Source organism: Anomaloglossus baeobatrachus, chromosome 11, assembly GCF_048569485.1.
Source record: "Anomaloglossus baeobatrachus isolate aAnoBae1 chromosome 11, aAnoBae1.hap1, whole genome shotgun sequence".
Lineage (NCBI taxonomy): Eukaryota > Metazoa > Chordata > Amphibia > Anura > Aromobatidae > Anomaloglossus > Anomaloglossus baeobatrachus.
In genome coordinates, this window is record NC_134363.1 from 153487376 (window position 1) to 153500042 (window position 12667).

The 12667-nt window shown below is 43.6% G+C and overlaps 1 protein-coding gene across 1 annotated transcript in view; it reads left to right on the forward strand.

The window, feature by feature from the left end:
* Positions 1-223: 223 nt before the first annotated feature.
* Positions 224-12667, forward strand: part of LOC142256137 (transmembrane protein 26-like) — a 30436-nt gene continuing 17992 nt past the window's right edge. The window contains exon 1 of the mRNA XM_075327677.1: positions 224-962. Coding sequence (XP_075183792.1) covers positions 948-962 — 15 coding nt within the window. The 5' untranslated portion in view covers positions 224-947. The remainder of the gene's footprint in view (positions 963-12667) is intronic.

Genomic DNA, 12667 nt, shown 5'->3' on the forward strand with positions numbered 1-12667 from the left:
CCTATCACAATTACCTAAGAATATAACTGTCTCATCAAGGATTATTTCTTTTTAATGCATAACAAATTAAAACTGCTATATTTCCGGATCTATTTGACACATTAATTATTCATATTATCTCAATTGCTAAGACTTGAAGCTGATAATACCTTTATTACACCGACAAGTAGCTTACCGTGGAACTGCCTTCTTATCTTTTTTTTTATTCTTTTCATCCGTAAATACACAAAAGATATATTTTTTTCTCCCTACATTATTGATGTATTCAATATTTCCACGATTTATGTGTTAATAGTAGAAATTATCAATGAAGAACATGTTAAGCTGAGATTTAAAAAAAAGAGCACCAGCCTCAAGAATTTTAGGGAGGGGGAAAAGTGAGAGCAAATTTCCAACGCGTGAAGGCATTTGGTTAGAAAGAGAAAGAGAAAAATCGAGAGCAGACCTGAATCTTGCCTGCTCGGAAAAGTTTACGAAGAATGATTGGAGTTGGAAGAATAATCATTCGGAATGTAAACAAAACGCTCATCGTTCGTGGCACTGGATGAAAGATTTTCTGTTTACAGTCTGAAGAACGAAAGAGAAGAAGGGTCAACTGGGGAAGATATGTAGACTAAGAACTTTAGTCGTTTCTTATAGTCCTCAATTAAATTAGGCAAGAACGTCTTGAGGATACAATTTAACAACCCAACATATCTCGAAAAAGTTTTAGGTTGAGATATGAAACTAATCAGAAGATTCTACGAGACGATTGTGCAGACTTAATGCCATGTGATCTTTTCAGCTTATTATCACAGTGCGGGGTGTGTTTTCTACTGGAAATGTGTCTTCATTTGTTGGCTCCATTGACCAAGTGGGCTAGGGCATATCAAAAATTGAAAAGCAACCGGTTGAGGAATCTCAAAATCTGGAAGAAGACCTTGCAGGTGTCTCTGTTATAGGATTGAATGGAACAGCCGAAGGTAAGGTTTAACTACAGCTCTGTGGGATATAAGTTGATACAATTAGATATAATATATATTTTGCATGTTTTTGATATATGTTGATATTTTTTTATATATATTTGATATATCCTGATGCCAAAACAGCTTTGATCACACACAATGAGGAAGTCTGATTCCACGATAAAGAAGAGACGTTACTTTATCTCCAACATTTTACCCCATGAATGATGCTAAGTTTTGACTTTATATTTACTGACCTTATCCATGGCCAACACATAAGGAACATAAAACATTCCAGGAGATTTTGTACCGGTCGGTAAATGCCTTCTGAGCTAGTGCAGAAGCGCAGGATTAAGTGCAGCTGTAAAGTAGTGAAGTTTGCAGCTTGCTCCCCCTCCTAAATCTTGTTTTCCACCAGAGTATCAAATACGCCTCACTGTTAGATGCCAAGAAAAATAGACAGTATTAAAGAGAACTGTTATATTCCTGAATAGCAATAGGCTCGGCCTGCAGGAAACATTTCAATACCGGGGCTGGTCACGTTTTTTTAACAGCCGTGTCCTTAACACATTCCATTCTATGTAACCCTTACTGGCTAGGTGCATTTTAACAATCATTTTCTGCTGGCATAAGACTGAAGTTTCGTTTTTTCCTATAGAATCAAAAGCACAGCTCTCCCATGAAACAGAAACTTAAAATATACAGTACAGACCAAAAGTTTGGACTCACCTCATTCAAAGAGTTTTCTTTATTTTTAGGACTCTGAAAATTGTAGATTCACATTGAAGGCATCAAAACTATGAATTAAAACATGTGGAATGAAATACTTAAAAAAGTGTGAAACCACTGAAAGTATATCTTATATTCTAGGTTCATCAAAGTAGCCACCTTTTGCTTTGATTACTGCTTTGCACACTCTTGGCATTCTCTTGATGAGCTTCAAGAGGTAGTTACCGGAAATGGTTTTCCAACAGTCTTGAAGGAGTTCCCAGAGATGCTTAGCACTTGTTGGCCCTTTTACCTTCACTCTGCGGTCCAGTTCACCCCAAACCATCTCGATTGGGTTCAGGTCTGGTGACTGTGGAGGCCAGGTCATCTGGCGTAGCACCCCATCACTCCCCTTCTTAGTCATATAGCCCTTACACAGTCTGGAGGTGTGTTTGGGGTCATTGTCCAGTTGAAAAATAAATGATGGTCCAAGTAAACGCAAACCGGATGGAATAGCACGCCGCTGCAAGATGCTGTGGTAGCCATGCTGGTTCAGTATGCCTTCAATTTTGAATAAATCCCCAACAGTGTCACCAGCAAAGCCCCCCCACACCATCACACCTCCTCCTCCATGCTTCACGGTGGGAACCAGCCATGTAGAGTCCATCCGTTCAACTTTTCTACAAAGACACGGTGGTTGGATCCAAAGATCTCAAATTTGGACTCATCAGACCAAAGCACAGATTTCCACTGGTCTAATGTCCATTCCTTGTGTTCTTTAGCCCAAACAAGTCTCTTCTGCTTGTTGCCTGTCCTTAGCAGTGGTTTCCTAGCAGCTATTTTACCATGAAGGCCTGCTGCACAAAGTCTCCTCTTAACAGTTGTTCTAGAGATGAGAAGGTGTGTCCAAACTTTTGGTCTGTACTGTATGTGTTAACAGGTTACATACATTTTGGTTTACAGGCTCCAATGGTACAAGGAAACCTTGTATATAGTGTGATGCCTCTGCAACAAAGGTAACAGCAGCTCTTAGAAGGTAATGGAAATAATATATTAAGAGTTACCAGCTTTTGCTATTTTATTCCCGTGGTTCCCTGGAGTATTTCATTTTTTGTTTGCATGTTTGTATGTTTTTATAAATCCACTATACGATTCCAAAGATATGGGTCTTTTTATTTATTGCTACTTTTCATGATCTTTAATAAGAGGGAGTGACTCATAGGATCCTCGGGGGCATGTCTTGAACATTGCCTCCTTGGCAAAGACCATGAAATTAGCACTGAATAAAAAGGACCATATCTGTCATTTGTGTGTCATGTGTTTTCGGGCCATAGAAGGTCACAGTGTTTGGCTGCACAAAATACTCCCTGACTTCCCATTGCTTCCCATCCTGCGGTCAGTATTTATTGGTATAGGTAGCTTTCCTGCTGGATTCATCTCTCCCCCTTTTGGACCCAGCAGAAGCTCGCCCAGTTGCTGTTCATCAGCATTCTCTCTGTGCTTATATACCCCTACCTTCCTTTGCACTTATGCTGGTGATATTATTCAGTTCATTCTAGCTCTGGGTATAAGCAGGTGGCTTGTATTCATCTGTGGTATCATTGCTGAAAACTTTGCTGAACTTCTACCTGAGTTATCTTCAGATACGTTGTTCATGTTTTTTTCCCTGTGTGTCCTCCTTGTGTCTTCTATAGTGTTTAGTGGGGTTGATTAAGAGCTCATCCCATCCGTTCCCTATTTAGGGTCCAGCACTAGGGATACCTAGGGTCAGGTATCTGGCTCGGCGCATAGGTGCAAAACCTATCTAGGGTGGTGAGGGACCCCAGGGACCAGCAGTAGGTTTGGTCAGGGGTCACCATCTTCCCTTTCCCTAGACACAGGTTTTCCCTTCCTCTCCCTTTCGCCGTTTGCTTGGTACTTCCCCATACCTAGTGTGACAGTATCTCTGGAACCATATGCTGGATTGAAAAGAAATAAAAAGCTGTCTGACTCAGGGAAGCAGCGGTCATAAAATAAGAGCAAAACCTGGCCACTTTTGATCTTGTGACAGGTCATCTTTAAATTATGCAAATTATAGCTGCCAAGCCAACATATTGGGTACAACCTCATTTCTTAAACCATTACTAACCTCTAAACATGAATAAGGCCCTGTGCGCACTAGTGCGTTTTTACCCGCGGTTTTACCCGCGGTTTTGCAGCGGAAATTTCTTGAGAAATGTTTGAAATCTTTCTGCAGACATTTCCCAGCAAAACCTATGGGAAAAAAAAATAGCTGTGCGCACACTGCGTTTTTTTTCTCAAGAAAATTCTTTCTGCAGAATTTCTTGAGAAAATTTCTTGAGAAAATGTGCATGTCACTTCTTTTCCGCAGGTATTTCACTCCATTCACTGTAATAAAATCGCGAAATACCGGGGGTATACCGCAAGTAGCAAATAATGTGCGGTATACCACCGGTATAGCCGCGATTTACCTGTGGTAATGCTCAGCACTGCCTGCGGTTTGCAGGGAAGTGATGTCATTATGACAGAAGAGGAAGCGGAGCAGAGTAAACACACACGTCACACTCACTGGACGCCGCACAGAAGCACTTCCGTGTAACCTCCAGGTGCCCATGCAGTCTGTGTCCCGCTCCAGCCCCGCGGCTGCCCGCACTGCAGTGTCAGTGTCTGCCCGCAGTATCAGCAGCTTCTCACTGCAGTGCGTGCAGCCGCGGGGATGCCGAGCGCTGCTGTCAGGAGGTGAGATGAGATCATTACCTGCGGTGATGATCTCCTGCCTCCTGACGTCAGCGCGGTCACTGCCGTCTATGCCCGTCTCACGGGTGGCCCGACACTGTCACTAGCGGTGACATCACGGGCTCTCGCAATACTGCTGAGAACGCGGCGGGCATAAAAGTCAGTGACAGCGCTGACGTCAGCAGTGCAGGAGATCGTCACAGCAGGTAATGCTCTCATGTAACCTCCTGATGGCAGCGCTCGGCATCCCATGCAGTGAGCTGGGCTGACCCATTGATGTTAGGTCAGGTCACTATACTACTCTCCCAGCCAACGGAGAACATTCTGTTCTTCATTGACTGGGACAGTGACTATGGTATGGGTCGCCGTGGGACCCAATTATTGGATTACGCCGGACCTGGAATTGATTGTTCTTTTCAATAAATTGGTGAAAGAGGGAATGTTTTGGGGAGTGTTTTTTCAAATAAAACTTTTTTTGTTGTCTATTTTTTATTTCTTACTGACTGGGTTAGTGATGTCGGGTATCTGATAGACACTTGACATCACTAACCCCAGGGCTTGATGCAAGGTGACATTACACATCTGGCATCAACCCCATATATTACCCCGTTTGCCACCGCACCAGGGCAACGGGATGAGTTGGGGCGAAGCGCCAGGATTGGCACGTCTAATGGATGCGCCACTTCTGGGGCGGCTGTGGCCTGCTTTTTTTAGGCTGGGGAGTGTCCAATAACAGTGGACCTCCCTAGTCTGAGAATACCAGACCACAGCTGTCCGCTTTACCTTGGCTGGTGATCCAATTTGGGGGGGACCCCACGTTTTTGTTTTTAATTATTTATTTAATGGAAAATAACAGCGTGGGGTGCCCTCTATTTTGGTTACCAGCCAAGGTGAAGCTGCCAGCTGTGGTCTGCAGGCTGTAGCCGTCTGCTTTACCCTAGCTGGCTACAAAAGATGGGGGGGACCTCACGTCATTTTTTTTCTAATTATTTATTTTTTGGCTAAATATAAGGCTAGGCACCCTTTAGTGCCACATGAAAGTCACTAAAGGGTGCCAGCTTAGAATATGCAGGGGGTGGGACATTATATAGGTCTTTCTCATCTATCTATCTATCTATCTATCTTTCCCTCTATCCATTATCTGTCTGTCTATCTATCGATTAGCTATCTATTATCTATATTATTTATTGCAGTTACAGCATAAAAAAAACGCAGGGACCAACCTGCGGAAAAAACGCGTCAAAAAACACGGCAAAACCGCGGGAAAACCGCGGCAAAAATGCAGGTGCGGTAATCTTCAGCTCCCAGAAGTTTCTCAAGAAATTTTCTTGAGAAAAATCACTTTTCTAGTGCGCACATAGCCTAACACCTTTTCCTAAGGTGATCAGCAATCTGACTCTCATTAACCTCAATCAAGGTCCTTCTCAAAGTCATTCTTTTACTGGTCCACAGTTCACATGCATCCTGCAAGACAAAAACACCACCTCCTATTGTGAGCACCCCTAAGGCGTAGAAAGGAGATGGATGTGGTGACAGTCCTTTTTATCCCTTTTTTTGGATCTCTGTCCAGTGCCCTTTCGTTTCACACCCTACCAAAGGGAAATTATCTATTTTTGCTAGAAGGTGCAAAAAGATATTGCTAACTGCAAAAACTGTTAAAAACTGGCAGAACAGCCGCAAATAATTTAAATACATTCACAAAAAACAGCATATACAAAAATGAACACGAACACAAAAATACATAATGGATGTCATGGTTCTGATCTGCGGTGCTCTTCTCTCAGCAGAGCCAATATTCTGTTTTGTTTTGTTCTTTGGTGAACGGGTTGTTTCCTGGCCTCTGGTCCTGGTCTGGTCTTGGGAGGGGTCTGTTAACAGGCACCTCATTCTGGGTGATTGCTCCGCTTCATTAGGGAGCAATCTCACCCGCCATGCCGCCACTCGTAGTTCCTGCTCTGCAGTGAGTGTTCTAGCTCCCGTGTGTACTTTGTTCTTATCTTGTCTCCCTATCCCGGACCTCTTTTACCCTTCTCTGCCCATGCCCCTGACTCTGACCTTACCCCCCTGGCTTCTGACCTCCGTCTCTTAACCTGACCTCGGGTCCGCTTTCTGTCTGTGTACCTTATGTAACTTCCTGGCTTCTGACCTCGGGCTTGTACCCTGACCTTGGCTTTGCTTTCTCCCTGTGACTTCCTGGCTTCTGACATCCGGCTCGTACACTGACGTCGGCTCTGCTTTCTCCCGGTGTTCCATATGTGACCTCCTGGCTCCGGACCTCTGGCTTGTTTGACCTCCCCACCACTAGTTGTATCTAGTAACACCCAGTAGTTGAATGTCACAATGGATGGATAGATAGATAGATAGATAAATAGATAATGATACATTGATACATAGGAAACACATACTTATACAAACATCCAAAGACACATATAGATAAATGCACACACACACACACACACACACACACACACACACATATGTGTAAGATCAAAAAGAGACAGAATCAGGCGGCACTCAGCGGCTTCCAGATTATAGATTTAATCAGAATAATTCATACCAAGGGGTACAGGTGGTGGGGGAGGGTGAGGACATAGTCACAACGCCGGACGACGGCGAGCCATTTCTAACCTTTGTGCTTCCACGGGTCCAGTGATCACACTATATATGCACACTAAGACACATATACATGCATACAAATGGGCATGCATAATTAAATTACACATTTATATTACATCCCATAGCATGCAACCAGCTTTGATTTCCCTTGTACTGGTTCTTCGCCCCAGTGCTTTATACAATGATTGGTGGGTGAGCAAAGAGTTTTGGCTTAGAACCCGACCATTCACTTCATAGGTCACTTTTTAATCCTGCGGTTTATGTCCTCACACAGGACTGAGTTATAATGTATTTGTGCTGCCCTTTGACAAGATGTAGACAACAGAAGCCACATGCAAGCCCGATATCTGCATACAGACTTGCTGAAAAGTAATCAAGTTAATGACACTAACTCCAACAAAACCTTAAATGCTTCTGACTTTTTTAGGCTCTCTGCCCACGTGTGCGTATTGCATGCAGTTACAGTGCCTACAAGTAGTCTTCAACCCCCTGCAGATTTAGCAGGTTTGATAAGATGCAAATAAGTTAGAGCCTGAAAACTTCAAACAAGAGCAGGATTTATTAACAGATGCATAAATCTTACAAACCAACAAGTTAAATTTTAATAAATTTTCAACATAAAAGTGTGGGTCAATTATTATTCAACCCCTAGGTTTAATATTTTGTGGAATAACCCTTGTTTGCAATTACAGCTAATAATCGTCTTTTATAAGACCTGATCAGGCCGGCACAGGTCTCTGGAGTTATCTTGGCCCACTCCTCCATGCAGATCTTCTCCAAGTTATCTAGGTTCTTTGGGTGTCTCATGTGGACTTTAATCTTGAGCTCCTTCCACAAGTTTTCAATTGGGTTAAGGTCAGGAGACTGACTAGGCCACTGCAACACCTTTATTTTTTCCCTCTTGAACCAGGCCTTGGTTTTCTTGGCTGTGTGCTTTGAGTCGTTGTCTTGTTGGAAGATGAAATGACGACCCATCTTAAGATCCTTGATGGAGGAGCGGAGGTTTTTGGCCAAAATCTCCAGGTAGACCGTGCTATCCATCTTCCCATGGATGCGGACCAGATGGCCAGGCCCCTTGGCTGAGAAACAGCCCCACAGCATGATGCTGCCACCGCCATGCTTGACTGTAGGGATGGTATTCTTCGGGTCGTATGCAGTGCCATCCAGTCTCCAAACGTCACCTGTGTGGTTGGCACCAAAGATCTCGATCTTGGTCTCATCAGACCAGAGAACCTTGAACCAGTCTGTCTCAGAGTCCTCCAAGTGATCATGAGCAAATTGTAGACGAGCCTTGACATGACGCTTTGAAAGTAAAGGTACCTTACGGGCTCGTCTGGAACGGAGACCATTGCGGTGGAGTACGTTACTTATGGTATTGACTGAAACCAATGTCCCCACTGCCATGAGATCTTCCCGGAGCTCCTTCCTTGTTGTCCTTTTAGCCTTGACTCTTCGGACAAGCCTGGCCTCGGCACGGGAGAAAACTTTCAAAGGCTGTCCAGGCCGTGGAAGGCTAACAGTAGTTCCATAAGCCTTCCACTTCCGGATGATGCTCCCAAGAGTGGAGACAGGTAGGCCCAACTCCTTGGAAAGGGTTTTGTACCCCTTGCCAGCCTTGTGACCCTCCACAATCTTGTCTCTGATGGCCTTGGAATGCTCCTTTGTCTTTGCCATGTTGACCAAGTATGAGTGCTGTTCACAAGTTTGGGGAGGGTCTTAATTAGTCAGAAAAGGCTGGAAAAAGAGATAATTAATCCAAACATGTGAAGCTCATTGTTCTTTGTGCCTGAAATACTTCTTAATACTTTAGGGGAACCAAACAGAATTCTTGTGGTTTGAGGGGTTGAATAATAAATGACCTCTGAATAAACTTTTCACAATTTAAAAAAAAAATAAAAAAATAAATAACATTCTTTTTTGCTGCAGTGCATTTCACACTTCCAGGCTGATCTACAGTCCAAATGTCACAATGCCAAGTTAATTCCGAATGGGTAAACCTGCTAAATCTGCAGGGGGTTGAATACTACTTGTAGGCACTGTATGCTGCGTTCTGCGCCGCAGCGTAACTGCATGCGTCCTGCGTCCCCAGCACAATCTATGCAGATTATGCATAATCCATGCGCATGTTACGTTTTAGAACGCAGCGATTTGCATGCTGCCAAATCGCTGCGTTCTAAAAAGCAACATGTCACTTCTTTTGTGCGCTTTGGATGCAGCCCCCGCTCTGTCTATGGTGGGGGCTGCATCCAGAGCGCATGAAATCGGCTTTTTCACGCAGTGTTTCTGCAGCGATTTGAAGCGCTCGTGTGCTGTTCAAATCGCTGCAGAAATTTCTGCAGGGACACAACGCAACGTGGGCACACAGCCTCAAAGTTAAAAGACTGTTTCCAACCTGAACGACTCACCACCACCCAGAAACCAAAAAGTGCTATCTCTGTATAATTGATTATATATCGGAACTAAGCTTGACTAAAGCAACTATATACAGTATGCACACAGTGTATACAGTAGGGGGCAAAGGTTTTAGGCATTTGTGGGAAAAATGCTGCAGAGTAAGCATGCTTTAAAAAAACAGTAGTGTTACTAGTTTATTTTTATCAATTAGCAAAATGTTAATTAAATGAACAAAAGAGAAATCTAATCACATCATTATTAAGAGTGACTGCCCTTTGCCTTCAACAGCATTAAAGGGAACCTGTCACCAGATTTGGTGACAATAAGCTGCGGCCACCACCAGTGGGCTCTTATATACAGCATCCTAGAATACTGTACAGTGCCTACAAGTAGTATTCAACCCCCTGCAGATTTAGCAGGTTTGATAAGATGCAAATAAGTTAGAGCCTGCAAACTTCAAACAAGAGCAGGATTTATGAACAGATGCATAAATCTTACAAACCAACACGTTATGTTGCTCAGTTAAATTTTAATAAATTTTCAACATAAAAGTGTGGGTCAATTATTATTCAACCCCTAGGTTTAATATTTTGTGGAATAACCCTTGTTTGCAATTACAGCTATTAATCGTCTTTTATAAGACCTGATCAGGCCGGCACAGGTCTCTGGAGTTATCTTGGCCCACTCCTCCATGCAGATCTTCTCCAAGTTATCTAGGTTCTTTGGGTGTCTCATGTGGACTTTAATCTTGAGCTCCTTCCACAAGTTTTCAATTGGGTTAAGGTCAGGAGACTGAATAGGCCACTGCAACACCTTGATTTTTTCCCTCTTGAACCAGGCCTTGGTTTTCTTGGCTGTGTGCTTTGGGTCGTTGTCTTGTTGGAAGATGAAATGACGACCCATCTGAAGATCCTTGATGGAGGAGCGGAGGTTTTTGGCCAAAATCTCCAGGTAGACCGTGCTATCCATCTTCCCATGGATGCGGACCAGATGGCCAGGCCCCTTGGCTGAGAAACAGCCCCACAGCATGATGCTGCCACCGCCATGCTTGACTGTAGGGATGGTATTCTTCGGGTCGTATGCAGTGCCATCCAGTCTCCAAACGTCACGTGTGTGGTTGGCACCAAAGATCTCGATCTTGGTCTCATCAGACCAGAGAACCTTGAACCAGTCTGTCTCAGAGTCCTCCAAGTGATCATGAGCAAATTGTAGACGCGCCTTGACATGACGCTTTGAAAGTAAAGGTACCTTACGGGCTCGTCTGGAACGGAGACCATTGCGGTGGAGTACGTTACTTATGGTATTGACTGAAACCAATGTCCCCACTGCCATGAGATCTTCCCGGAGCTCCTTCCTTGTTGTCCTTTTAGCCTTGACTCTTCGGACAAGCCTGGCCTCGGCACGGGAGAAAACTTTCAAAGGCTGTCCAGGCCGTGGAAGGCTAACAGTAGTTCCATAAGCCTTCCACTTCCGGATGATGCTCCCAAGAGTGGAGACAGGTAGGCCCAACTCCTTGGAAAGGGTTTTGTACCCCTTGCCAGCCTTGTGACCCTCCACAATCTTGTCTCTGATGGCCTTGGAATGCTCCTTTGTCTTTGCCATGTTGACCAAGTATGAGTGCTGTTCACAAGTTTGGGGAGGGTCTTAATTAGTCAGAAAAGGCTGGAAAAAGAGATAATTAATCCAAACATGTGAAGCTCATTGTTCTTTGTGCCTGAAATACTTCTTAATACTTTAGGGGAACCAAACAGAATTCTTGTGGTTTGAGGGGTTGAATAATAAATGACCTCTGAATAAACTTTTCACAATTTAAAAAAAAAATAAAAAAATAAATAACATTCTTTTTTGCTGCAGTGCATTTCACACTTCCAGGCTGATCTACAGTCCAAATGTCACAATGCCAAGTTAATTCCGAATGGGTAAACCTGCTAAATCTGCAGGGGGTTGAATACTACTTGTAGGCACTGTATGCTGCGTTCTGCGCCGCAGCGTAACTGCATGCGTCCTGCGTCCCCAGCACAATCTATGCAGATTATGCATAATCCATGCGCATGTTACGTTTTAGAACGCAGCGATTTGCATGCTGCCAAATCGCTGCGTTCTAAAAAGCAACATGTCACTTCTTTTGTGCGCTTTGGATGCAGCCCCCGCTCTGTCTATGGTGGGGGCTGCATCCAGAGCGCATGAAATCGGCTTTTTCACGCAGTGTTTCTGCAGCGATTTGAAGCGCTCGTGTGCTGTTCAAATCGCTGCAGAAATTTCTGCAGGGACACAACGCAACGTGGGCACACAGCCTCAAAGTTAAAAGACTGTTTCCAACCTGAACGACTCACCACCACCCAGAAACCAAAAAGTGCTATCTCTGTATAATTGATTATATATCGGAACTAAGCTTGACTAAAGCAACTATATACAGTATGCACACAGTGTATACAGTAGGGGGCAAAGGTTTTAGGCATTTGTGGGAAAAATGCTGCAGAGTAAGCATGCTTTAAAAAAACAGTAGTGTTACTAGTTTATTTTTATCAATTAGCAAAATGTTAATTAAATGAACAAAAGAGAAATCTAATCACATCATTATTAAGAGTGACTGCCCTTTGCCTTCAACAGCATTAAAGGGAACCTGTCACCAGATTTGGTGACAATAAGCTGCGGCCACCACCAGTGGGCTCTTATATACAGCATCCTAGAATACTGTACAGTGCCTACAAGTAGTATTCAACCCCCTGCAGATTTAGCAGGTTTGATAAGATGCAAATAAGTTAGAGCCTGCAAACTTCAAACAAGAGCAGGATTTATGAACAGATGCATAAATCTTACAAACCAACACGTTATGTTGCTCAGTTAAATTTTAATAAATTTTCAACATAAAAGTGTGGGTCAATTATTATTCAACCCCTAGGTTTAATATTTTGTGGAATAACCCTTGTTTGCAATTACAGCTATTAATCGTCTTTTATAAGACCTGATCAGGCCGGCACAGGTCTCTGGAGTTATCTTGGCCCACTCCTCCATGCAGATCTTCTCCAAGTTATCTAGGTTCTTTGGGTGTCTCATGTGGACTTTAATCTTGAGCTCCTTCCACAAGTTTTCAATTGGGTTAAGGTCAGGAGACTGAATAGGCCACTGCAACACCTTGATTTTTTCCCTCTTGAACCAGGCCTTGGTTTTCTTGGCTGTGTGCTTTGGGTCGTTGTCTTGTTGGAAGATGAAATGACGACCCATCTGAAGATCCTTGATGGAGGAGCGGAGGTTTTTGGCCAAAATCT